At 59.7% G+C, this 25,083-nt stretch overlaps 1 protein-coding gene across 1 annotated transcript; it reads right to left on the bottom strand.

Moving 5' to 3' along the window:
- Nucleotides 1–7,593: 7,593 nt before the first annotated feature.
- KLHDC7A (kelch domain containing 7A) lies at nt 7,594–12,064 on the bottom strand. Its single transcript, XM_077311976.1, has one exon. It carries the CDS (start codon nt 11,801–11,803, stop codon nt 9,176–9,178), a length of 2,628 nt encoding a protein of 875 aa, XP_077168091.1. The 5' UTR covers nt 11,804–12,064; the 3' UTR covers nt 7,594–9,175.
- Nucleotides 12,065–25,083: the final 13,019 nt, after the last annotated feature.

Here is a 25,083-nt window from a genome sequence, read left to right as displayed (position 1 = left end):
CAGGGATGGGAAATGCAAAACCGTCCAGGGCTGGCTCCTTTCCTGCCAGCGGCCTGAAGGGCTGCAGAGTCTGAGGTCCAACCAGGCCGTGCAGAGGAGACGCCGGGCTGCAGCGAGGCCGCCGTGGGCAGTAATTACCCGTGAAGCCGATTGCTCTGGCGAGGCGCCTGCCGCTCGGTGAACGGACGCCCAGAGGACGCTCCGGGAAGCCGTGCCCTTTTGGCCGCCACCCTTAATGAGCTGGTAATGGGAAATCACAACCCCCCCCCCTGGCCCCGGTCTGCAGGTGAGAACGTTAATCTTCCACGGCCCGGTGCCAGGGGGAGCTGGCCTGTTCACGGGAGCTCCACAGCATCCCTGCAGGGGCGGAGACGGGTAGCCCCCCCCGACCCCTCCCTTTGCCACTGAGCCAGGGGCCGGGTCCTTCTCCGTCTCCCCTCCAGCCACTGCAGGCCTCCTTCAGAGCCCGTCACAGCAGGCGGCCAGGGAAAGATGCTGGGGTGCCAAGCTGGCCTCCTGCCGCCATTCGTGTGGCATCGCCCCCCCCCAGAAGCAGCGAGGCCTGGGGTTTCCCGCAAGAGGCTCCTTTCTCCTTGCTAAGCCCTGCTGCAGTCTGCCGTGGGCTAGTGAGGCCTGGGTTCAAAACTGCACCCGGCCCTGACATTGGGCACCTGACCAGCTATTCCCCCTCCTGCTGTCTCGGGCCTCCCAGGAAGACCGTTGGCCTGCAGCAGGATGGTTTGAGTGGAGCCCCCTTAGAGGGACCTCAGAGACCCTCAAGAGGCCGTTCGGGGTCCCTGCCCGGACACCAAGGAGGGGAGTCCCGGAAGCTCCCACTCTGGAGCCAGTTCCAGTTTGGTACTGCTGGGCCCAACTCTTGCTGCTCACTCCCACAGAGCCTGCAGGGGGCGGGGGGGGGGCACGCTCCGCCAGGCAGGAAAGCAGGGAGAGTGAGCCTGCACAAAAGGGAGGGGGACTGAAGGAAAGAGAAGATGGGGGGGGGAGAACACCACACCACACACAATGTCAAAATGCAGAAAGCTCCTGGTGCAACTTGGGAAGGTGGAAGGGGCAGGGCCCACAGAAGGAGGGCCCCAAGACCTGAGGGCAGCTCTGGGAAGCCCTGATCCCACTGGGAAGCCCTGATCCCACCACTGCAGGGCCCCTAAGGTGGGAGTGGCTGCCTTCCTGAATGCGGGGAGCCCTCTGAGTCATGTTCCTTTTCTCACTGGGTGACTCCTGGGATGCCACAGCTCCTCCTCCTCATGGGCCTCCACGTCACACCGGTCCCTTTTCCAGCTGCACGCTGCCCCCAAGAAGGGAGGCTCGGCCTCTGCCGCTCCTGCGAGGAAGGCAGCTGGGAAATCAGGCCTCTTTGACGCGGAGATACACCCCTCTCCCGGGACCTCATTTAGGCTGCTGATGGCTGCAGATCCTCTTGTTCCAACACGATAATGCTGAGGCCTCCACGTCTGCTCCTCCGCCATTGTCCCACCGGGCCGATGATGAAGGGGGTCCCATTTAAGCTACAAACTGTTCCCAATTAGGCGACTGCTGCCGCTTCCCTCGCTGCTGTCTCCACGTTCATTTATATTTCATTGCAGGTGGAGGAAGAAGCCGTCTTGGGCTCCGAACGGGCAGTCTTCAAGAGCCTTGGCCCTCTATGCGTCTTTCGCACCAGGGCCCCTCTTGGGGGAAGCCAAGCAATTCCCCCCACAGTGTGCTGCAGTCACAGCACAGCCACACGGAGCCCCGTGAAATGCCTGTGGATCAAAGAGCCCGCAAAGGGCATCTCCTGGAAAACCTGCAGGAGGAATTTCATTTCGCATCCGTGAGCCATCAAAGTTTGCAAAATTAAAGGGGAAAATGGTAGCTGGCAAAGCCTCCAAGGGGCTGCCGGGGAAGTTAAGAAGGTTTTGATCAAATCTGCAGTCACCCTCAAGGGGGGGGGTCTCTGCATATTCCTACGTCAGCACTGGGTTTTGTCTAAAGTGCCATTCAGGCTGTTTTAACAGAGGCAAAATGTTCAAGGAGTTTCAGACTCTCGGCTTTGATAAGCCTTGAGAGATTTCTCAAAGGAGAGTTGCCCAGCTGGGGAGGAACATGCAGATAATAATCAAGATTTAACCCAAATTATTCCCATCCTTTAATGTGGTTCATATAAACAGACCAACTGCAATCATTTCTAAATTTCTGTAACAACCAGAAACATTCCTATCTCACCATCCTTGGGGCACTACGCTGTCTGCAGGACAGGCAGTGAGGAGAGATACTTACTAAGCACATGTGTGTGTAGCGTGACAGGGTCATTGTCCAACCCAAAGAGCTGGCCAATGTCCTAACTGAATAGGATAGTCTCAATTAGCATTTCGATGCTCAGTATTTTCACTAGCCACGGCATCATGTTATTGGGCTTGAAAGAGCTTTCTGATTCCGTGTTAGCAGTGTAAACTGTTTTTTCCTTTAGGGTTCTGCTTGCTAGGAGAGGGTACAGTCTTGCTTGTATTACTGGCAAACAGGTAGGGCTGCAGATGGAAGGAACAGACAAAACTAGAGGCCTGAACTCAGACCCTGCCAATAACCCGTGCACGGAACAGATGCAAACCCTTAGCTTGCACTAGGGCCACGCAGGGGAGGGGGGCGACTGAGATAGCGGCCGAGGGCTTTGCCCCCTCCACAGTCAAACTCACACATGTGAGAGATCAGTGATGAGGAAGAATCAGAACTCTTGGCAGGAGCGAGGCCCTGCGAGCGCGCCCTCTCCCTCGCTGTGTCTCTAATTCCATGCAGAAGCTGTTTCCCTTGTTCCCCGCGTGGAAGAATGTCTTTCAGACAAAGCCGAAAGTGAGCGACCTTGAGCCCCTCCTCCTGCGCCTTCCCCGCTTTGTCTCCCGCTCCTCTTCCCTCAGATGTCGCGGGCCTATTCTCCGGGCGACGGCAGAGCCCATTTGACTTCGAGATTTGAGTCCTGAGAGGGGGAACTTCTCCGTGCAAATACTCCGCCCCCTTCCCCGCGGGCTCCGCAGCGGCCGTCCTTGGAAGCGGGTTTTTAACTCTGCTCTCCATTAAGCGCTTGGCGTGCAGCGGAAACGGTGTTCCTGGAGGGACGGGCAAGTTCGGTTTGCGCCGGGAGCACAAGATCTATGGCAGGACTGTGTGTTCTGTGGCCGGTTTTTGTCGGCGTAGGGACATTGGTTAGCGGGTGCTGGAGCGGGTTTTCTCCGGTGAAGAGAGGAGTCTTTTTTTAGCCTTTGAATTTGGCAGGGTAATTAGTGGGTGTTGTTTTTTAAAAAACAAGCTTAGTGACTTTTTTTGAAATGGCTGGACTATGATTGCATTATTAGCTTGGCGTGCACGGGCAAATGAGCATCACGGGCTCCTTGTGAGGGTCGTGGGTGATGCCTTCTTCGTTCCCTTCCAGCACTCATATCCTGCCTCTCCCCCCCCCCCCCCGGGGGCCAAGGTGCCTCAGCCCACAAGGCCATTCAATTAAAAAACGGCAGTCCAAGGATGCTACGTGGGGGGGGGGGGCTCTGCGAGGGCAGAATATCCCCTTTGCACGCAGGACCCCACGTTCCAGGGGCCGCCTGGTCCAGCAGTGTGTGTCCGCAGTGGTCATCCTGAAGGGTCTTGGACACTCTGTCCTGTGCAAGGCCTGGAGTCCAGCCCCTGAACATGGAGGCTTCATTCCATTTGGGCAAAGCCCGCCAGCTTCCCCCCGAGCCCCGTCCTCCTGCAGCCAGGGAATTTTTCTGTCTTCATTACTTATGTCCCACTTGTGTTTATGGCCGGATGGGTCAGTCTTTCATACCTGCCGTATTTCAGGGAGTTTTATCCACCCGCGCAGCCTAAGCGGCCTCCGCAGGCCTGCCACAGAAAGGCTGGGATGAGGTGGGGGCAGGGGAATGGATCTCCGCCAGGCTTCTGTGTGACAACAAGAAAGATGACAAGATTATTCATCTAAGCAGCCAAGAGAAGATTGAACTGTAAAAAGCCGGGCGTTTCTGCTGAGGCTGCAAATTCTGGCACTGTCAGCGGAGATCACCGGCAGTTTCCGCCGCGCAAGGGCTCGGGATGAACACTGCTGCCAATGGCCGGTCCGGGGTCCTTGGCGGCCGCCATCCGCTGTGCCTCCCCCTCCCCCCACCCAGGGGCCCAGCTGCATCTCGAGGGCTCACAGCCATCGTGGCCTAGGAGCTGAGGGCAGGGAGGCCTCGCCCGCGGCTTCCTTCGGGGCTTCTGTGGCAAGTGGAGAGCCAGCCCCGTGGCAGTGCCCTCTCCTCCTCACGCCGCTGGAGCGGAGAACTGGCCGAGTCCCTTCCTGGGACCGAAGGCGAACTCACCCTGGGCCAGGGCAGCCCCTTTGGGGTCAGGCTGGAGCAGCCACCGGTGGCTTGGGAAGGCCCTGGAGATTTTCGGGGTGGCGTCTGGGGAAGGGGATGGATGGGGTGCCCCACTTGCAGCCTGGAAATGCGTTGTCATTCCTGGAGATGTCCTGGCCCCCGTGGAGGTCAGCCAGTTTGGGCCGGGCAGGGGTCCGGAAGCCCCTCCCTTTCCCGGTTTCCCCTTTCCCCACTCGGTGCATGGAGAGAACGGCCCCTTCCCTTTGACGGTCTCCAGAGTGCCCCAGGATCTGCCCAGGGCCCGTGCTAGCAAGGAAGTGCTGCAGGTGCAGGGGCATTAGGGGCTGGGGGTCAACCCCTCTGAAGCGCTGGGCTGCTGCCTTGAGTCTCACCTCTAGACTATCCTGCTGGCTGCCCAGTTAGACCACAGCTCCGCCTCCCCTCCCAGGTCCCCTCCATAGAACTTGACCCACACAACTCAGGGGCCCCCTCTGGCAAGCCACGGCCCCAGTCCAGTTAGTCACCAGACTTCCCAAGCCAAAGGATTGTGGGGTGCACTGCAGAGGTCCCCTGGTGCTCCTTTGCCCCGCCCAAGGGGTCAAGACCCTGTCCCTGCAGCCCCCCAGGGCTTTACAAAAGCAGCACAGCCTGAAGCCCAGAATCTTTCTTTGCTTCTGACCTTCCTGTGAGTTGAAAGCGACCTCCCCTGACTGCCCAGGAGGAAGAGGAGGAAAAGAGGGCCAAGCCCAGCAGAAATTGCTCCCTCACCCAGGCCAGGGCCCTCGGTCCGAGTAGTGAATAATGCCGGGCTCAGAGAGCATTTCCATCGCTTGCGGGGCCCTGAAGCTGCCCTGATGCCATCGCCCCACGTGGGGCTGGGGCTGGGGCTGGGGCTGGGGCCGGTGGCAGAAGGAAAGCTCTCCCGTGCCCTTCCATGGCGGCCAGCGAACCGGGTGCCGGTGATGACTCTCGGGAAGCGGGTCAGCCAGGAGCCAGCGCATGAAGCGTCTGCCAGATCCTGTGCATGTTTTACCGCTGCGCTTATTCACTCTCTGTCCCAGCGCCAGTCAGATTTTAATTAAACAGTCACCCGCCTGGCCGTTTCTATGCCTTGGAAGCCTTCCAAATGGCCCTGTTTGTTCCTAAACCATCACAAGGGAGGGGGCCACATTCCCCTCCCCTGGCCCTCCCCCCTCCCCAACCTGGTCCCGGCTCCCCCCTTGTGGCTCTCCAAGGTTCAGCTTCTACAAATACAGCTAATTATGTTTGCCTGGCAGCCGCCCAGCCTCCCCGATAGCATCTTTTCATTAACACTGACCTCCCCACGCTCACAAGGGGCTGGCTGACATTCCCAGAGCACCTCCTTCCTGCCAGAAGGCTTCCTGCTCTCCCGGGCAGCAGCGGCCTGCACGCCGCCAGCTTTGGGGCCAAGGAGAGGCGCCACAGCTGGTCCCCGAGGGAGAGCCCCTGGGCCAGGAAAAGCAAGCAGCCCCGGGGGGAGGGAGGGGGATCTCGCACGTGCCTGGTACACGGCTGGCCTGGCAGGTTGGCTCACACAGCCCTTGGGGGGGGGGTGCTTGCACGCAAGGGCTGCACACCACCACAGCCTGAGGCTGAGATCCTCCTCGGGGCCACCTGCTCCGCTGATGGGATTGCGGCTGCTCTGCAGGGCCACCCCAGCTGGTGGCTGCACCAGGTACTGCAGGGCAAGGTGACCTGAGGCCCCCAAAGCAGCCCTGCGGCTGGCCTGTATCCCGGACAATGGGGTCCCCTGCAAGCCAGGTGGGGTGGACGGTCCCCCTTTGGGGGGACTGAATGCTGTGCAGGCCCGGTTTGGGAGAGGTTCTGCCCTCGGGCCAGAGAGAAGGGCCTGCCCTACAGCCCAGGGTGGAGGTGCCTGTAAGTGGAGGGGGGGACCCCCACGCAGGCAGCCTCAGGTTCCCTGGAGGGAAGGTGCAGCAGAAGGAGAGGAAAGGGAGGAGCGGGAGAGAGAGTGTGTGTGTGTGTGGGGGGGGGAAGGGATCTTTGAGGAAATGGCCAGAGACCCACACCTGCTTCGGTGGCTGACAGGGAGGCCAGGCAAGGCGGCCGTGAAAGGCAAAGAGAGAGAGGGTCTCGAGCTTCCCCGTGAATTGCCTTTCTTTGCCTTGGCGGAGTGGAACCTGCTCCCCAAACGCGGGGGGGGGGGTGAGGCTGTCTCTGCTCTGCTCAGCCGGAGCCTCTTGGGATCCTCCCGGCGTAATTGGCCTGACATTTTAATGGGAGCAGCTCACTTAGCCTGGCACCATTTATTGTATTATTTCACAGCTTATTCTTGTTTGGACTTGTTTGGGCAGGCTCGGGAGACGTTTCTCGGGCGGGGAGAGGCAGGTGACAGGGCCGAGCCAGCCACTGTGCGGAGCTGCAGGCCGGCAAGACGAGGCTGATGGGAAGACGGCCTCCTGGGGTCCATTTGCACCCTTGTGCAAGCGAATGCGCACCCTCTTGCACAAACACACCAAAGGGAGGAGGAAACTGTCCCTGCTTTATCTCTGTTTCTGTCGGTATCTCTGTTTCCAAGCCATGCCAGAGCGGACAGCAGTGGCTTGACTGCCAGAGGGAGCTCGGGAGAGAGCGAGAAGAAGCGTCTTCCACATCACCTGCTGACCAGCCCTCCTTTAACTGGAGATGCCGGGGACTGAACCTGGGACCTTCTGCCTGCCAAGCAGCCCTTCTTTTCCCACTGTGCCACACCCTCCCAGACCCTCTTGATTAAAGGGGCCCCTGTAGTGTGCAGAGACCGACCTTGCAGGGCAATTCCTGATGCTGGGCCCATGAACCAGTGGTTGAGTCCCAGGCAAGTTATTGGCAAATGTGCAGAGTCTTAATGGATGGCCGGCAGAAGGTCCCCAGCCTGGCTGTTTAGGGCTACCTGGCAGGGCACTGCCGGCTCAGCTGGGCTGGTGGAGACACCCCAAAGCCCCCACCATTGCAGCGTCTTTACGCGGATCCGGGACTGCTCTGCCCGGCAGAAGAGGGGGAAATGGCAGCTGCTGGGACCGGAACTCTGGGTGAATAATTGGCGGAGCTTTGATGGAAATGCATTCTGAGACCCCCCGGATGTAAAATGCATTCATGATCATGGCAGGTTCTGTGTCTTAATGATCCAGTCACTTTCAGAGGAAACGGGGGGGGGGGGGTGTTCTGAGCACGCAGCAGAAATTTAGATTCCAGGAGGCAGTTGAGGCCGCTTGTGAACAAAGGAGGCCTGTTGGGGTTGCTGTTTGTTTTATTTTCACAAGCGCTAGAAAAAGACGAAGGCATTAGATTCGAGTAGGCCCCACCTCGGAGAGTGTCCAGCCCAGCCAGATCTTGCCAGGGCCAGACGCTCAGCAGGGTCGGCCCCAGCTCGGCCCCAGGTAGTCCAGGCTGCTGCTCAGAGGCCGGGAATGACCAACCCCGTCATGCCCTGCCTGGCCCAGCTGAGCCTGAGCTCACCTGGCAAGTTAAGTGGGCTGGCCTGGCCTGGCCTAAGGAAGCCTGCGGTTCCCAAGCAGAGGCACACGGTGGCAAACCGCCTCGCCAGGCCTTTTACGTTGAGAGCAAAACAATCAATGAGTTATAAAGCTCTCTTGTAGCCTGTGGCTCTCACCCCCCCCCCCCCCGGCTAAGGTGCGGGATCTCACAGAAAAGCAACCGACTCCCTCCTGGCGGGGTAGGAGAGGGACAGTCAGCAACGGAATACGCTCAAACACTGCAGAACTGAAAGGTCTATGGAAAACTTCACTCAGGATGCAAGTCGGTAGAATAGACCGGGGCGGCTGGCTTTGCAAGCGGGAGACCACCTCAGCCGGAAGAGGCACTAAAGCCCTAAGAGATATGGCTGAATTCGATATATTGACGGAAACCAGACGGCCTACAGATCTTTCATTAAGCTGGTACTATTGATGAAACAAAAGCATTAATAAATGGGTTTTCTAGGCCTTTTGTGGGGATCTCCGATTTAAGAAGCATTAATTCGTTAAGCCTGTCTTTGCATGGCAGGTCAATTAAACACATCTCCCTTTTAATCTAGTGCAGCCGTTAATTCCGCGAAAGGGGGCTCAGGAAGGGGAGGTAGCCAGGCGCACAAATTCGGAAGACCAACACAACCTTGACTATTCTAGCAGGGTTTGGTTATTTGGGTGGAAGGGAAGGCACTCTTCACATGGACAGAGAATCATTCTTGTTACCCAGCAGTGTGTGTGTGTCTCCTTCACTGAAATGAATCAAGGGGAGGGTCCCTTCTCGCACCCACATCGGAACTTTGAAATGTCACGGTAGAGTGCAAAACAGAAAGAACATCTTGATTTGGAATCTTGGGAGGGGGTTTCTTCATCCCCAAATTCCCACATATGGGGAGGGGCAATATAGAAATTAAATAATAATAATAATAATTTTAAAATGGCTATAGTGACCATTGTACCCAGTAGTAGGATTTCAGACCTGGGAGCAGGTGCGTGTGAAGAATGTTTAAAAAGAAGCAGCAGCGCATGGCGTCTCCGACGTATTCCAGTTCGCGACAACATGCGGCAGCATCGTGCCATCCGGCCTGCACAGAGTTTGCCGAAGTCTGCACTAACGAGGTCTGTATTGGCGACTGTCCAAGACCCCAAAGGCTGCGTTTAATTTGCATGCAAATTTACAAGGATTTAAGTATCTTAAAATAAACAGACGCTGCCAACCCGCTTGTAGCTCCATCTCCCTTGACGGAGGCGTGGAAATCGGCGAGCGGGAGGAGGCCGTCGGCACGGAGCCCGTGGAATTAACTGGCTTTGCCTCCTCGGGGCCTCCGGCGGATCCCGCCATCGCCGTCAGACCCTTGTTTGCGCCACCCCTCTGTCGGGCAGCACGAGCGTCACGGGGAAAAGGGCTCCTCTCGGGAAAGGGAAGTTTTGTAATTCCTTGGTCCCGAACCGCGGCGAGACGTAATCCGCGAGGAAGCGGATATTGAACTGCCGGCTGATGCAGTACACCAGACTGTCGACGGCGGCACACTGGAAGCAGGCTGGGAAAGGCATCGGGTGGGTGGCACACTCGTACCAAAGCTTGGCCTTGGCGCTGCAGCGGTAGACGCTGATGCCCATGCTGCGGTTCAGGTCGAACCGGTAGATGAAGCTGTTGATGGTCACCATCTCTGTGGTCCTGTCCTTGCTCCCTCCGGTCAAGCTGACCTTCCAGGTGTCTGACCGGCTGATGTACCTCAGCAGCATGTACCTCAACGTGCCCCCCGTCACGTAGATCTCCCCGTCACACACGGTGGCCGTGTGGGCTACGGCGAAGGTGTCATTGGGCAAGGGGGCTGCAAAGGTCCAGCGGTCCATCCGTGGGTCGTAGCGCTCAACGGTGTAAAGGCACTCCCCGCCAATGGCGTAGAGGCAGCCGTCCAAGGCCACCAGCTTGCAGTGAGGCCTGGCTTGGTTCAGCGGGCTGATCTCTCGCCAGATGTTGGTCAGGGGGTTGTAGCAGAAGACCCGGTTGGACGGCTTCTGGTTCTTTCCTCGCCCTTCACAGCCGGCCACCACAAAGAGGTAATTGAACATGTTGCACACCGCACAGCCCCTGGAGACGGCCTCCGCGGGAACGTGCGTGAGTGGGTGCCAGCTGTCACTCTGGTCATCGTAGTAAGAGAGTCTGCTCGCCCCTTGGCCCTGATCCTGTGAGCTGACGTCAGCCACAGCCATGTACTTCCTGCCCTGCATCCTCCGCTGCAGGATCAGGTCCCGCTCCAGGGCGTTGAGGCGCCCGTAGATTGCGTGGGTCCGGAGCACTTGGAGGTAATTGTCACTCATGACCTTGTAAGCTGCTTCCTGGACCCTCTTCAGTTTCTGCTTCTTGGCCATGCACAGGACCTCGTAGCAGTTCCCCAGGTCCAAGTGGACGTCTACGGAGGACTCCGAGTCCAGCGGGACGGGGAAGAACCGGGCACCAGCCACCAGCTTCACGGTGGGCTCTGCAGCCCGGACCGCCTGAAGGCCCAAGGAGGAACCCGCGCTGGAGCCAAGAGGGCAGATGCCCGGAGCACCCCGGCCTGGCTCTGCAGGTGTCAGGGAACCAAATCCCTCCATCTGCACCTGAAGCTCTGGGTTCTCGGCAATCTGGTGGAAGCTCTCTTTCCGACTGAAGCCGTGTCCTGCTTCTGGAAGCTTCTGGCAGCCACTGGCCTCTGTAGCCGCCTCTTCTGGGTCTGTGTGCTGCATGGCAGGGGTCCCCTCCTGTGGGAGCGGGGAGCCAGAAGATGGGGCTGGGCCTTCTGTAAGGCTGGTTGTCTTCTTGCCTTCTGCTGCCAGATCCTGGGTGGCTTCCGGGCTCAGGGGGGCCTCAGGCTCGTGGGGAGATGGGCTGGAGAGTGTCCGTGTGGCCCCCGTTGCCTGGGCAGGCCTTCCACCCGACACAGAGTGGGAGACGGACTGGACGTAGTAGCTGTAGACTTTGCCTCTCAGGCTGCTCCCCGCTGCGGACGCTTCCCCGCCAGGACCCTCTTTGGGGCTCCTCTCTTTCAGGATGCTCTCCTCGACACAAACCTTCGCCACAGAGGAGAAGCTGTAGGCCGTGTTGGAGCGCCCGTTGCACTGGTGCATCGCCAGGCCCAAGTCAGCAGTCGCAGAGAAGGCCTGGACGGTCTCTTGGCCCCCCTGCACGGCTTGCAGCGGGGCTCCATCTTGATGCATGTCTTCTCCCACCCCCTGCCCCTTCTCTGGCGCTAAGGGGGGCCTGTTTCCATTTGGGGGAGGAGTTTGCCCTCCTTGCTCAGCATGAGGACCGGGGCTGCGGTCAGATTTCAGGCAGGGGCTCTTGGGGTCATGGTCAGAAGTGCCAGGACTCAGCAGACCGAGAGAAGCCGGGGGCCCCCTTGCGTGTTTAGCTGCAGGCCCATCCGCCGTCCCAGCCCCACCAGCGCTGCTCAAAACTGTACCTGTCGTTTCTTCTTCCTTTTCCGCCGCCTCCCCCGTCTCCGGCAGGGACTGCTCTTTGTCTGGTTGCAATCCAGCCCTGAGATGACTCATTTCCTTTCTCCGCTTTCCCTCCTCCTCTTCCTCCTCCTCTTCTTTGCCACTCAGAAACTTGGCCTCCCTGCCAACAGGTGTACCTTGCAGCCTGGGCTCCTCCGCGGCAGCAGGTCTGCTGGCCAGGGGCACGTCGGGTTTGGCTGGGCCACCGTTCTCCTTCGCCCCTTTGCCGAGGAGCTGTCTGTGCCTCAGTCCCCGGCCCTCGGCCTCTCGGCCCGGCCCGTCGCACGCCAGCTGCTCCCCTCGCCCCGCTGCCCTGCCAGCCCCAGTCGCAGCACCGTTACCTCGCAGGGGGCCGGCCGATCCCCGAGACCGATAGTACTTGTAGGCCAGAGCCAGGAGAAGCAGGGCGGCAGCCGAGAGGGCCACCCTCCCTGCCAGCTGCATTTCTGGTGCCTGGTCCCCGCTTCCCTCTCCGCCGCCGTGGATCATGTTCCCGTGTCACGCCAGCACTCAGGAATGCGAAAAATCCGGGATTAATGATTGCCAAGCAGGGACAAGGCTGGCCTCCTGTGACTCCCGGGAAGGTGACTTTTACCTGTTGGCAGGTAAAAGAGAACGCCGTATGCTCCCAGCTGGCATCTCAGCTCACCAGGTGTCTGCTTACCATAGGTGGTTTGCATATTTGAACAAGGTAGGCTGACCCGGACGCAGGTGAAGGAGAAGCAGCAGCCGGGCAGACAACGGAGGGCAGGCACATGGGGGGGGGGGAAGGAAGCTCAGGCAACAAGGAAAACTTTGGGGAGCCACAAGGAAGTCCAAAGGCAAAGGGGGCGTGTTCCGAGCCACTGCCTGTCTCCGTTGCCCTCTTCTGTCCCCTCCCAGGCAATTCCTGCCTCAGGGTTCATAGTCTGCTGGCACGGAGGGAGCTGGAGTTGGAAGCCTGGGCCAACGTCACTCCCGAATGAGTTTGAGGCCAGTCCGCAGGGAGCTGGTTAGACTGGAGTCCCTGGGGAACGTTTCTCGCTCTGGCTTAAGGGCAACGCGGAGGAGACGTCAGCCCCTGCCCTCCCCTGGGAAACAGGACAGCCTTTCTGTGGGTTCCTGCCCAAGGGGACATTTGAACGCCATCATGATGCCCCCCAAATGGTTAGGTTTGAGCAGGGGAGATCAGTCTTCCTGCAAGGCTGACAGCCTTCCCGCTGTCCATGTTCTCACCCACAGGCACAGATGCTGAGAACTGTATTTTGAGGAGCAGGGTCAAAACTCCTTCCAACAGCACCAAGATCCCACCCCAACCCCCCGGAATTCACCTGGCTTCCTCCACACTGTTGATCCCGCTATATTAAAAATGGCTCCTTTCATCTTCGGGGTCACACAACCTGCCGTTTCAACTGCATCATAGGTTTTGGAGTCTCAGCCCTGCCCGGAAGAATTGGTCTCTTTTGGATCTGTTTTTCTATGCGAAATGAAATCCGGGGGCAAAGACATTAACATGCTGCAAGAAAGCCGACAGTGTGCGGGGTGGGGGGGGGGAGGGGGATGCTCCAAGCTCAGCCCAGGGAAGGGGGACCCGGAAGCCCTCCGAAGAGGGCCCAGGCACTTCTGGCCATTATGAGCTCTCTCTAAACGAGGCCTAATTGAACCGAGCCAGAGGGAAGCCTCCTGCTTCCTCCTTCCCTTCCCTTCTCCAGTTCTCTGGAGCCACCTGGGCCGATCTGCAGTAAATTAAGACGGTGCTTTAAGGGGAGGGGGAGGCGGGGGCCAGGGGAGACCATCAGCACAGAGTGGAATAAACAGACGGAGACGCGAGTGCGAGGGACAAGGTAATTGGCCGTCCATATCGCATGGCGTGCACCGTAAGGCCTGCCGGGTCAGGGGGGGATGGCTGGGGAGGGTGATGGTTTGTGCAGGGGGGGCAGATCAAAACGGGGAACTGAAAGGCAAACCTGTGAAGCACAAAGGCGCCAGGCAGGGATTACGTCCTCGCGGGCAGTTGCTGTTGCTGGCCTGCCTGAGTGCCTTTCCTGATCAGCCGGAAGAGGGGAGCGCCTGTGCAGGCGGCTGGGAGGGAAGGTCGATGGACCAGGGAGCGGCCGAGACCCTCTCTGCACGTGTGCCAGGCATAACAATGGGCTCTGCGCCGGAAACCTGGACCCCAAGCACCTCTGTTGTGCGGCAGGCACTGTGAGGATGTGCAGCTGCAAAGACATGCAGAGTCCTTTGCTGTCTGGAAAACACACTTGTGAGCGCAGAGAACAGAATGGCCGAAATGGCCCGGAGGGATCAGTGCCTAACCTGTCTGCCTCTGGCAAGATGGCATTTTAGGGAGCAGCCAAGCGCTCAAAACTGTATTCCTATCCCGGGTTTATCCCCCGAGTACTCCAAGGGTCCCGGGAGGCCTCCAGCCATCCCATGTCACAGGATGGGCCACGAGGGGAAGACGTGGCCAGAGCCCCCGACTGGGCTTTGCTGCCGGGGGGAGGGGGGAGGGGGGAGGGGGATCTGATCACCTAGCCCTGCCCAAAGATGAGGAGGTCGGGATGCCCACCCTCTTCAGGCCTATAGTGCTGGGAAATGGAACGCCCTGGGGGCCTGAGGGCCGCTTTCTCTTGAGCCAAGCAGCCCAGGGGCACGAAGAGAGCATTTGTTTCCGGCAGATACTGAGCAGGCTCCTGCCCCCCTCATCGCCCCCAAGCGGCTTTCCCAAAATGTCTTCTGAACTGGCCGCCAGACTAGCCTTGGTCTTTCTCCGCAGGCCACAGAAGCCCAATCTCTGGGCAGTGGGTGCACTCCTCACACGCCCAGAGGAACGCTAAGCCAGCCGGCAGTGTTCGGCTGGGCATCTCGCTTGATCTGTGGCCGATCTTGGGGCAGGGGAACCAGCGCCCCTTTGGCTTCTAAAGCCGTGCAGAGGCGCCAAGGAGCAGTCAGCAATGGAGCCACATGGGATGCACCACGCGGGGAGCTCTCCACAGTGATCCGAGTCCTGGCAGTAATGATGTCATCGTGTCACAATTGTGCCCTTATTTTCATCCGAAAACTTGGCAGGTGGGAGAGCGTCTCCGGCGTGTGCTGTCAGCTCTCCTCTTTTGCAGACTCTGATGTGATGAGGGATGGCAGAGCTTCTCAAGCGGAGAGGCCGAGATCCGGGCTGCGGCCAGGGAGCCTCGGGGTGGGCCCGGCGGACACCCACGCCCAGGAGTGGCCGGGGAGGAGGGGACAAGGCCGGCCTCTGCCGCCTTCCAGCCCCTCTGGGACCCCTGCTGGGTCCTTGTAAGTCACTTCACCCGGTCCCACTGCCGGCATCCCCCCCCCCGGCTTCTTTGCGGCCTCTGAGGGGCAGCTGCCGCCTTTTCTTACCCAGGCAACACTTAATGGGTGCGAAGCTAGCGTTCAAGATGGCATTAACACAACTGCAAACTGAGCCCAGGGAAGGGCTGGCTCAGAGGGTCAGTTTGCACAAGGAAGAAGTGTGTAAGTGTGTGTGTGTGTGTCTCTGTGTGGGGGGGGAACCCAAGGATGTTCAAAGTCACCACAGCGAGGGTGTGACGTGACATTCCCTTGCGTGCCTAACTAGGAATCTCTTTCATGTGAGAGCTGGCTCCCTCGCCTCGCCTTGCTTCGCCTCGCCTCACATGAAGGCTCCTCTGGTGAAATCCAAAGTGACACAGCCGCCCCCACCCCCCTCCTCCGTGGCAACGGAGAGACGCTTGCGAGCACGCCCAGATCTTCCTGGATCCATAGCCCCGTTCCCGGCTACTGCTGGAGCTGCTGCAAAACTCTGCAGGGATGTCGTCCGCAGCCCAGCCCAGCAAGGGCCTCACAGTCGCCCCTTGGTTCGACCCCCGCCAATGAACTCCGCCCCAATGAATGAGAACGGGGGGGGGGGGGACCGACCGACCTGCAGGAAGCCGAATGGCCGCTCACTGGCTGGAGGCGAGGGAAGAGCTGTTTGCTGTAGCCTCCCTCTTGAGCACCACAGCAAGAAAAACAGGTTCTGATAAACCGCAAGCAAACATGCAAGTTTGGTTTCCAGTTTCCCGCTGGGATCCTGGTGCTCGGCTACCCAGGCCGATGTATTCATTTTAATCCTGCCCTCCCCCCCCGGTAAGAGCGAGGGGCCGTGGCACGCACCGCATCTCAGAACTCAGCCCCAGCGGGGACCGGAAGCACCGCCTGGCTGGTCAGGCCAACTTGATCAACCTTGAAGGCGGAACTGGGAGCTGGGAGAGAACTCGCTCTGTGCCTCGGAGGGTCTTTGAGCCTGAGCCCTGCAGCTGGCAGCCAAAAGAGCCCCATCCAGGCTGCACCCAAATGCCCCGGCTGTTTCCAAGCCAAAGCCCACTTCGCAGGGGTGTTGTTGTGACCCTGACCAGAGAAAGGGGGTGCCCTTGTGGAACGGAAGGGTCCCCCAGGCACACAACGGGCCATGTTGGTTGAGTCGAGGGATTCATCTTGGCCCCCCATTTTGGTAGGTGGGGAAGAAACCAGAGGCCCCCAGGCCCCCTCCCCAGCCTGCTCCGGGTCCTTCCTTCCTACCTCCCCTCCCCCCCCCCGGAAGGAACTCTGCAGGAGCAGCACCCCCAGCGCCTGCCTGCCTGCCTCCCTTGCCGCTGGTGTTTCCTGGGGGCAGAAGGCTTGGCTGCCTCCCTCCTCTGCCCCGCAGCCATTCTGCCTGAGGCTTCCCATCATGCCACTCTCTTGATCCAAATTGGGCTCTTGCAGGTTTAACAGCCGCCTTCTTGCAGCTGCTGCGTGATGGCAGGAAAAGCCAATCTGTGTGTGGGGGGGGGACTCAGGCCCCACCTGCTGAAGGCGAGAGCTGCCAGCTCCTGGGCGGGGAAAGCCGGGGGAGTTCCTTGGGGCGGAATGCCCTCCTGGAGTCCAGCTCCCGAGGCGGACACTTTCTCCAGGGAAACCGACCCTTCACCGTAGCGGGAGATCTGCTGCCCCCCCCCCCTCGGAGTGCAGCCAGACTGCTGCAAGCTGCCCACGAAGCCCATGCGGGGGAAGGCAGTGAGAGGGGGCCTGAGAGAGGACAGCCGAAGGAAGGAGGCAAGGAAAAGAGCAGAGAGAGGAAAGAACCAGGAGCCCAGGAGGCCAGCGAGGGCCCTGGGCATCGCGAGCAGAGCCCCCCTTTCCCCGCCCCTCAGCAGCGTCCAGGAGCCCTTGAACAACGCTCTGCTCTGACGCTCACAAGGGGGGGGAGAAGGGACTCCGTCAGGGACTCCGTCAGGGAAGCCACAGGGCCCCTCCCTTGGCAAGACCAGAGTGAGGCTGTCAAGGAGGGGCTGCTTTGATGGCCCCCCATGACAGGGATTTCAGCCCCCACCTCTGGGGCCGCTGCCTGCCCTTCTCTTCTCATTTATTTCGGCCTCTCTGCCCCGGTGGGCCGCCGCGCATCTTGCACCCTGCTTTGGCCCCTGCGCCCCCTCCTCCCATTACTGCTCCCGCACACAGCTGTTTTGCGGCATCGACTGGGCCTGCTGCCTGACGCTGCCGTCCGGGGACCTCTCCAGCGGGCCGAACACGGCAGGGGCCGAAGCCGCCTCAGCACAGTGTCGGGAGCTGGCCCCCTCCTTCCGCGCAGGAAACAGGTGCCCTGCCGGTGCGCATGGATTTTGCTCCATTGCAGAGTCGCGTCTCAATCCATGCATTGATTCCCGCAGCCTGGAAGTGCCTCCTGGGCTGGGCAGCCGCTCTCCAGCGTCCCAGGCAGAGGGAACCGGCCCCAGGCCCCCTGCCAGGAAGGGCCCAGCGGCACCACGTGGGCCAACAAAGCTTCATTGGCAGAATGGGCTTCCTTGGGCCCCCAGTCCAGCCCTTCAGAGATCTGCTGGCCCTGTCTCTCCCCCCCCCCATTGATCGCAGCAACGGAGAAAGAGCAGCACCCAAGAGCCCCTTGCCGAAGGAAGCCCCCTCCGGCCCGCCTCCCGCAAGGCCTGGCCCAGCGGTCGCTCTCTCTGCAGCCGCCCATCCCCAGGAGGGAGGAGCTCAGCTGTCGCCAGCAGCTGCTGGAGCAGAGGGGGGAGCCAGGCTGAATTCCCCAGGAAGGGAGAGAACCCGCCCCCCCTCTCCCCCCCCCCCCCGCCCCTTTAAAAGTCAGGGCTTCTCCTCCCAGACTTGAAAGAGGAGATGACATCAAAGGATGGATGGCTGCTTTTCATGGGCATCCAGTTGGGGGGGGCATGGGGGGCAGACGGCTTTGAAGACTCAAGAAGGGGATTAGTTTTGCTTTTGCTGACAAGTGTTTTGCTAAGTGAAGGAGAAATGGAGAAGTGTTTGTGTGCCGCTCTGGCAGGTGGGATGAGCAAAATGGCAGCACTTTGAAGTGGGAGTGATGGGGGGGAGGGGAGGGGAGGGGGTGCTGCTAATTCATCTCCTCAGCTAACAGTTGGAAAGGCAGAAGCCTTCCCAGCCACCCGACTGGGCATGCTGGACGCTCCACACCCCCAGTTGCTAGATGGCTACGCTCTGCCTATGCTCAGGAACCCCCTCTGTTGCCACTCCTCATCTTCTGAGCTCTTCACTGGGCAAGCACCATACCCTGTACACCTACCGGGCGGTGAAAACAAATTCAGAAACCACTTAACCAGCAACAATTGGTCTCTCTAGCTGTTGATATTTTGCCAATGATTAGATAAGATATGGGGCATCCTGCCTCCCTTTGCCGTGTTCGAGAGCTGCTGGGGTTGAGCAGCCCTTGCAGGGAGCACTGGGCAGATGCCCCAGGGAGGCTTTGAGCTCTGATGGGCCAAATTTGACATGGGAGGGCATTGAGCAGCCCTCGGATCTCTTGCACGCTGCCGATATCCAGATGAACCAGAGGAGCTGAGTGTGGGGCAGGGGTTAGTGCAAAGGAGGGCCCGGAAGGGCCGGGTTTAAATCCACACACAGCTGTGAAGCTGTCAGGGAGGCCGTGGGATAAGCACTCTTCTAGCTCTCCCACCTTGCAGGGTTGTTGTGAGGACAAAGTGGAGGGGGGAAGCCCTGAGCATTTGGAAGAAAGGTAGAATAAAAACTGTGTACATTCTAAAGTCCTTTTGCCAAGTTTACATTCAGAATGTGAGGTCGGTAATGCGATCAGCAACAGACATGACGTTCTGACGAATATTTGTTCCAGCTCTCGGTTCTTCCTAGAAAGAGCGAGCCAGTTTGGAGTCCTGGGGGGCATCCTCCGCATGCAAATGTCACGTCCAGGTGCGTTTGGGGATGGTGCTAATTGGCCGGGCTGGGCTGGCCGTGTTGGCAAAGTGCTTTCCTTTAACATTTCCGCGATTTGCCTTTCCTGTTCTGTGGCCTTTTAGTCTTTCAAAAAAGAATCGGCATGCAGACCTGGACAGGCCGCCTCTTCTTCTTGGGAAGGCATGAATTATGCATCGAATTGTTAGTGGCCCTGTGAACTCAGCCTGGCATTTGCTACTCCTCATAATTATATTGTGGAGGGGGGAAGGGAGGAGTGTGAGAGAGAAAGACCCCCCCCCACACACCCTCTCTCTGGAAATCCTGGCTAATGTTTTGAAAAACAGACCCCTTTGCAGAGAGGCAGTGGGTCTCGGATCACAGGGACCGGAGGGGCCAGGGGTCTCCTGCACGGCCAGCCCTTTCAGGGACAAGAGGGGGGGGTGAGAAGACCACAACCGGAGGAGGAGGCGGGGGGTTCCTGTCTCTCCCCCTCCCGCCCAGATCTCCGTTTTGATGCAGACTGAGGCTGTTAATCTTTATTTCTGCACCATTTTTTGCTTTGTTGCATTTTATTTTATTTTTGTGGCCCAAATGCACTCCTCATCCAGAGCTCAATGGATCGACGTGATGCATGGGTTAGGTATACAAATTAAACCTACCAAATGACTGAAGGGGGCATAAGCAGCATAGGGCGTGCAAGCAGGATGCCAGCCCATCTCCAGCACCTGCAGTGAAGAGGGGAGTGGCTGCTTCACTGATAAAAATCTAACGTTTAAAAAATGAAAGGGAGACGCCTAGAGAACCTAGGGAAGTCTCCCTCTGGCAGGGCGATGCTTCCTGCTGAAGCTCCCTGGAAAGGGTGCGGCCGAAAGGTGGACCCAAGAGGGCCTCTGCAGAACGAAGTCTGCACCCAGGAGGGGAGGGGCCCGTGCCCCTGCAGCTAGTCACAGGCCAGAGTGCTGCTCACAGCTTACAAGGAAAAGGGCAAGGTCCCTGGGGAGTGGAATCAACCCCCCCCCCCTGCCAGGGCAGGTGTTCCTAGAGCTGTGACCCTGGGGGGGGGCACCTTCCCCTCCAGAGCCTGGCCAGGAATCACAAGGATGTGTTGCGGGGGGCTGAATGCTCAACCCCGATGTGCTGTGGGGCTCCAGGGAGCTGCAGCTGGGCAGGGCAGCCACGGAGGAGCTGGAGAAGAGGCCTCGCCCACGGGGTGGCTGCTGGGGAGGGCGGGATCCAAATCCTTAGTCTCCCCTGAGGCTCCTTCCTGCCCCCTGCCCCGCCCACTCCCAGCTCCACCCCCAAAGTCTCCAGGTGTTTCTCAGCCTAGCCCACACCACCTTTGGCTCGCTGTGCATGCCGTGAAAAGGAGGTCTCTGGCGGGGGGGGGGGGGGAGGAAGGAGGGGCGGGCACGGGGGCATCCAGAGTCTAAACTTTGAGCCCCGTCCGTCCGGCAGCGTCCCCCAGTTGAGGCTTCCATTATGACATCACCATCGCCAAGGTCGGGGGAAGAAGCCGGTCAAGGGCGTCCCCAAAGATCTGCCGGCAGGCACCCGATGTTCCCTTTTGAATTACGGCTTGGCGGAGCGCCAGGGACGGAAGTGCTTCTCCGTGTCTTTGTTCTGCGCCTCCACTTAATGTGAGGGGGGGGGGGGTCAGTCAAGTGAAAGGCAGTCAGGTATGGCACGGGGACCCTCAGAGCCCCCTCCCCCACCTTTGTCTGCGGGAAGAGAGACCTGCCCCCCACCGGGAATTTCATTGCCGTGAAAGAGAATTTGTCAAACTGTCTTCAGGAGGGTGGGGGGAGAGGAAATGGATCCCCCCCCCCGTCTGGCATAGCATCCGCAAGGCCATCTGCAGGCCATGGGCTTCTGGGGCGTCAAAAATACGTCGCTGAACATGCCAAGGTTAGTCAGAAGTTGTCACATGTTGATGCCCCAGTTGGTACCCAGCCTGTCTGAGAGACCACCAACCAGCTCATGCCCAGGTCTGGAGTCAGGCTGGCTAATCCCCACACACCTAGAGATGATTATAGCCGTGGGGGTGGGCAAAGAGACGGGTCCTCCCGCGTTGTGGGAATCTGGATCAGGCCGTGTGGTGTGTAGTACCTGCTTTAGACGCGTAGATGGGTGGATGGATGGGTGGATGGATGGATGCGTGTCAGCCCCGGTAGCAAAGACTCTGCTTCCCTCTCGAAGGGGTGTGAGGCGGGAATGCCGAGAGGGTCAGCAGGGGAAGGGGAGGGGCCAACAAGCCAGGTCTGCCCTGGGCTCCCGCAGGAAGCACCCCTGGCTGCTTGTGGGCCGCGATTGTCAGATCCCGCCCCCCCCTGTTCCTTGCCCCCCCCTCCGCCGCCGCCGCCGCCGCCGCCGCCGCCGCCTGTTCTCGCCGTGACATTTGGGCACTTGTGATCCTAATTGAATTTAATTGTCTTCTCAACATTTCGCGGAAACCTTTTCAAAGTCCCCCGCCAGAAAGGCACATCGATCCCGCTGCTCTTCGGGGGCAGCCCGGGCGTGGGCCCGCCTCGCCTCCCCGTCTTCCCAAAGAGCGGCGATTAATTTTTTACAAGCTAATCATCTCATCGAGGCAGATTGTCAGTGGAGGGCCTCTCATCTCGCATCAATAATGGAACAATGGCACACCCCCGCACCCCCCCGCACCGCCTGCCTCATGCCGGGCTGGCTTCACGCACGAGGGGGGGAGGGGGCCGGGCTGTGATGGCGGGAGCGCTGACCCCCGAGCCCCCCCGAGCCCCCCCCCGGTCAGAGCCCTGCTCGAAGCTCCCGGGGAGCGCAGGAAGCGACGCCGACCGGAGCGGGTTCCGGAACGTTCCTTTGCAGGCGAGCCGACAGGCGTTGGAGGCCGCTTTTTGCGTGCCTCGCGGAGAGAGCTTTTCGCGCTCCCTCCCGGCTTTCGGGTCAGGGCGCGCTGTGCAGGCCACTTCTGGGGTTGCCAGCCTCCAGGTGGCGCCCGGAGGACCCCGGCTGGGCCAGCTGCTCAAGCTCGGTCCCCGCTGGAGGAAACGGCCACCCGGCAGCGCCTCCCCTCCTCAGGCCCTGCTCGCCTTCCCGGGTGCCTCCCGCCCCGGAGCTGGCAACCGCCCCGGGAGTTCAGCAGGCGAGCCGGTCAGAGACGGGAGCCAACGCCGTGGCCGGCTCTTGCGGCGTCGGGGCCGCTCCGCTTCGCGACTCGGCGGGCGACAAGGCGCCCGTCCCTCCGCGGCCTCCCCGCCCAAGCCAGCGCCGGTGCGCGGCGGTGGCGCAGCCTTAATGGGCCTCATTTCCATGGTTCCAGGCGAAAACTGCCACATTTGCATTTAAATGGAGGTCTGGGAGTCTGTAAATCTCCATTTTCTTCGCGAGTGGGCATAATGGCGCTTTAATCACGTTCCGACGAGACCCCCTCGGAGCATCAATCCGGGGAAGAGGACGATGAGGAATGCCCCGGTTCGGGGGGGGGGGGGAGGGAGAGAGCGCGGGAGCCGCGGAGGGCGCCGCTGCTGGGCTCGCCCGGGACCCTCGCCCGGCCGCTTGCCGAGGACCGAGGGCGCAAACGCGGGAGAAGAAAGGGGTGGCGGCCGCCGGTGCCTGTGGCGCCCCTGAACGGAAAGGCCGCTCGGCCAAGACGTCCAGGCGCATCAGGCTCTCTTGGCCCCCCAAGGCCCACTCTCCGGGGTCACCAGGAAAGGGCCCCGCAAGTCAAGGAGAAGGCCGTGGTCACCGAGGAGGAGGAGGAGGAGGAGGAGGGGCGGGGCCTGTCCTTAATCTCGCCTTGTGTTCAGATCAGAGAATAGAAAACGGAAATGGGGTTTCCTTTAAGTCATCGTGACCTTCCATTTAAGCAAGCCCCCAGACCCATTGCACGGTTAACGCTGTGCCAGACCCCAGAGACTCCTTGCCAGGCTCCTGGGGCGGCCCACCCACTGGGGCTAAGCAGCCTGGCCTCTGAGAGCACAGCCGGAGACGGCAGAAGAAGCTCCAGTCTGGCCCCCCTCGCGGCAGCGTCTTTGGGCTTCCCTGTTCCCGCCCCCCCTGGGGAGACTGGAGCAGGGGGCTTATCTGGACAGTGTTTCTATTCAAATCTACATACATAATTTCATATTTAAACAAGGGAGGCTAAAGCCCCATGTTGCAGCCTGTGCCAACCAATCACCCGCTTGCACACCCCTGATTTGCAGAAGAGGGTTCTGAGCTCCCTCAGTGCCTTGGCCGGGTCTCAGCCTTAGACCAAGAGGTTGCCGGTTCAAGGCCCGGCCCCTCCTGACCCCGCGCTACCTGCAGACCGCCGATAACTGCTGCCAATTGCACCAACGGGCACCCAGCAAGGTTCCCACACAAGCCTCCCTTGTCACCTGACGGGTTTGATCCCACAGGATTAGTCAATGTTTGCCCAGCACTCTCGAAAGATAAAGCTCTTGTGTAAATCCTGGCTCTTCACCAGGACCCTGGCAGGGCCGTAATTGTGCCTGGCTGCATTCTGCTGGCCGAGAGCTCAGCGGATAATGAAGGGCCGGGTGTTAAGCAGCCAGGTCAGCTGGCAGACCGAACAGAGGGTGCCAGAGCGGTGGGGCTGGGCCGCTTCCTCCTTTGCTGTGAGATGCAACCTCAGGCAAACGATCCTCTTCAAACGTTCAGTCCCTTCCTTGGTTTGACCTAAGGCACAACAGGGGCTTGGTGGAGAGCCTGCTTCCAAGGATCAGACCTAGAAGACGTGTAGACGTGACAAAAGCACACTGGGCATGTGCAGAGTGACCCTGAGCCAGCTCACTTTCCCCTGGGCAAGTCCTCCCTGTTTACCTCTTGAGTCCGGCTGTCTCAGCACTCTGAAGGGCTTCTGTATGTCAAGGGCAGCCGACTCCCCACGCCCTTCCTGCAAGGCTCTCCTGCTGCACATTTCACACACGGGATCCAGCCCTTGCTGGGACATTTGCAGGAAAGAACTAGGGGGCAGGATCAGACCAAGGACCCACCTAGTTCCGTGGCTGGCTTCCCACAGAGGCTAACTGGGGGCCTCTGGCAGCTCCGAGAGGGACACTCCAAAGCGCCTCAGGTGGGCCCCCACTATGGGCCGGAACTTGCAGCAGAACAAAGTTTTGCACCCGAGGCACCTGGAAGGCCCCTTGAAGGACCCACTTGGGGGGGGGCCCTGCCGCCAGAGGGACTTGGGTGTACAGGGAGAGGGAGATGGGATGCCATAGAAGAGGGAGACCCTCAGATGCTGCCATGATCTGGGAGGACTCCAGGCACCACCTGGAGGCTGGCATCCTCATCAACAGGGCCTCAAGCTCCCAGCCTCTCTATCTCCCTTTCAGGGCAGGATTTCTCTTCAAGCCGGATTGCTGGTTTCACTGTGAAGAAGCTGTTTTAGGTTCCCAATAACCACAGGAAAAAATGCAAAGCAATCGGCTATTTTCAGCAAACATTTGCATATGCAAATGTATGCAAACAAGCAGTGGAGAAAGGCCCCAGGGAAGGGAGCTGGAGCCAGCACATCTATCTCCCCGCATGGAGACGTCTGAGGGCACGTCCAAAAAATTTGAGCGAACTAGGTTGAGGGAGCGCGTCCAAATGCAGGCGCGTATCAAAATACATCAGGTTCGGCACTGAATTAATTGCAGCAGGAGGGGGAGGGTGTTTATCTGGCTGCGTGGAAGGAAGGCTGGCCTAGCGCAGGCATCAGAGGCAGGGGGTGGGGGGGGGGGGAGAGATTGTTCCTGTTCCTGCTTGTTTTTATCTCCTTGTTCAATTTTTCCGAGTCTCCTCCTTTGACTAAGCAAAACATATTTTCAGTTGACTGAAGAGTCTGCGAGAGCAACGAAAGAGGAGATGATCCCAGATAAATATTTGATGATATTACAGCAGCTGCCAGTCGGCTGGTTTGCAGCATTGTTACAGCTTCAGCAGCCAGCGGAGGCCTTCGGGACGCCCGGCAGAAGCCCACCTTGTTCCTCGGAGTTCCTCCTGGGCCAGCGCTCCCTCCTCAGAGCTGGAGGAAGGGGCTCCAGGGGAGGAGGAGGAGGAGGAGGAGGGGGAAAGGGCCCCTCCCTGCCAAGGCAGCAGCTGCCAGCAAAGAACAGCTCTTGTGTCGGCTGTGCATTGAGGTCACTCTGTGCATGCTCAGGAGCCTGGAGCTGTGATGGGCAGGCACACCTGTGCTTGAGCTCAAGCGGCCTGCATTTTGGGACTTGCTTCCAAGCAGTCCTAAATGTTCTGTGGCCATTTCTGAGATGCTGATTAATGCGCACCTTCCCCCACGCCTCCTGCATCCTTCCAGGTGCCCCACCCTTCCAAGGGATGCATCATGACCATTCTGTGCTAAAGGGTGGCCAGAAATGGCGCCGGTTTTTCCAGTAGATTTTTGGGAGGCCAAGGAACTACAAGCCCCATCAGCCCTAGCAGGATAGGCAGGGATTTGGGGAAGAGTCCAGGGGGCTGGCCCCTCTCTTGTCCTTGGAAAGGAAACCCTTGAGATGCCGGGGACTGAACCTACGGCCTTCTGCATGCCAAGTGGAGGCTCTGCCACGGCCCCTCCTGTCCTGTGGCTCTTGCCCTGATGGCCGGCCCTGCCCCCTCCCTCCCTCCCT

This window comes from Paroedura picta, chromosome 15, assembly GCF_049243985.1.
Source record: "Paroedura picta isolate Pp20150507F chromosome 15, Ppicta_v3.0, whole genome shotgun sequence".
In the NCBI taxonomy this organism is placed as follows: domain Eukaryota; kingdom Metazoa; phylum Chordata; class Lepidosauria; order Squamata; family Gekkonidae; genus Paroedura; species Paroedura picta.
This window is presented reverse-complemented; position numbering and strand designations above follow the sequence as displayed.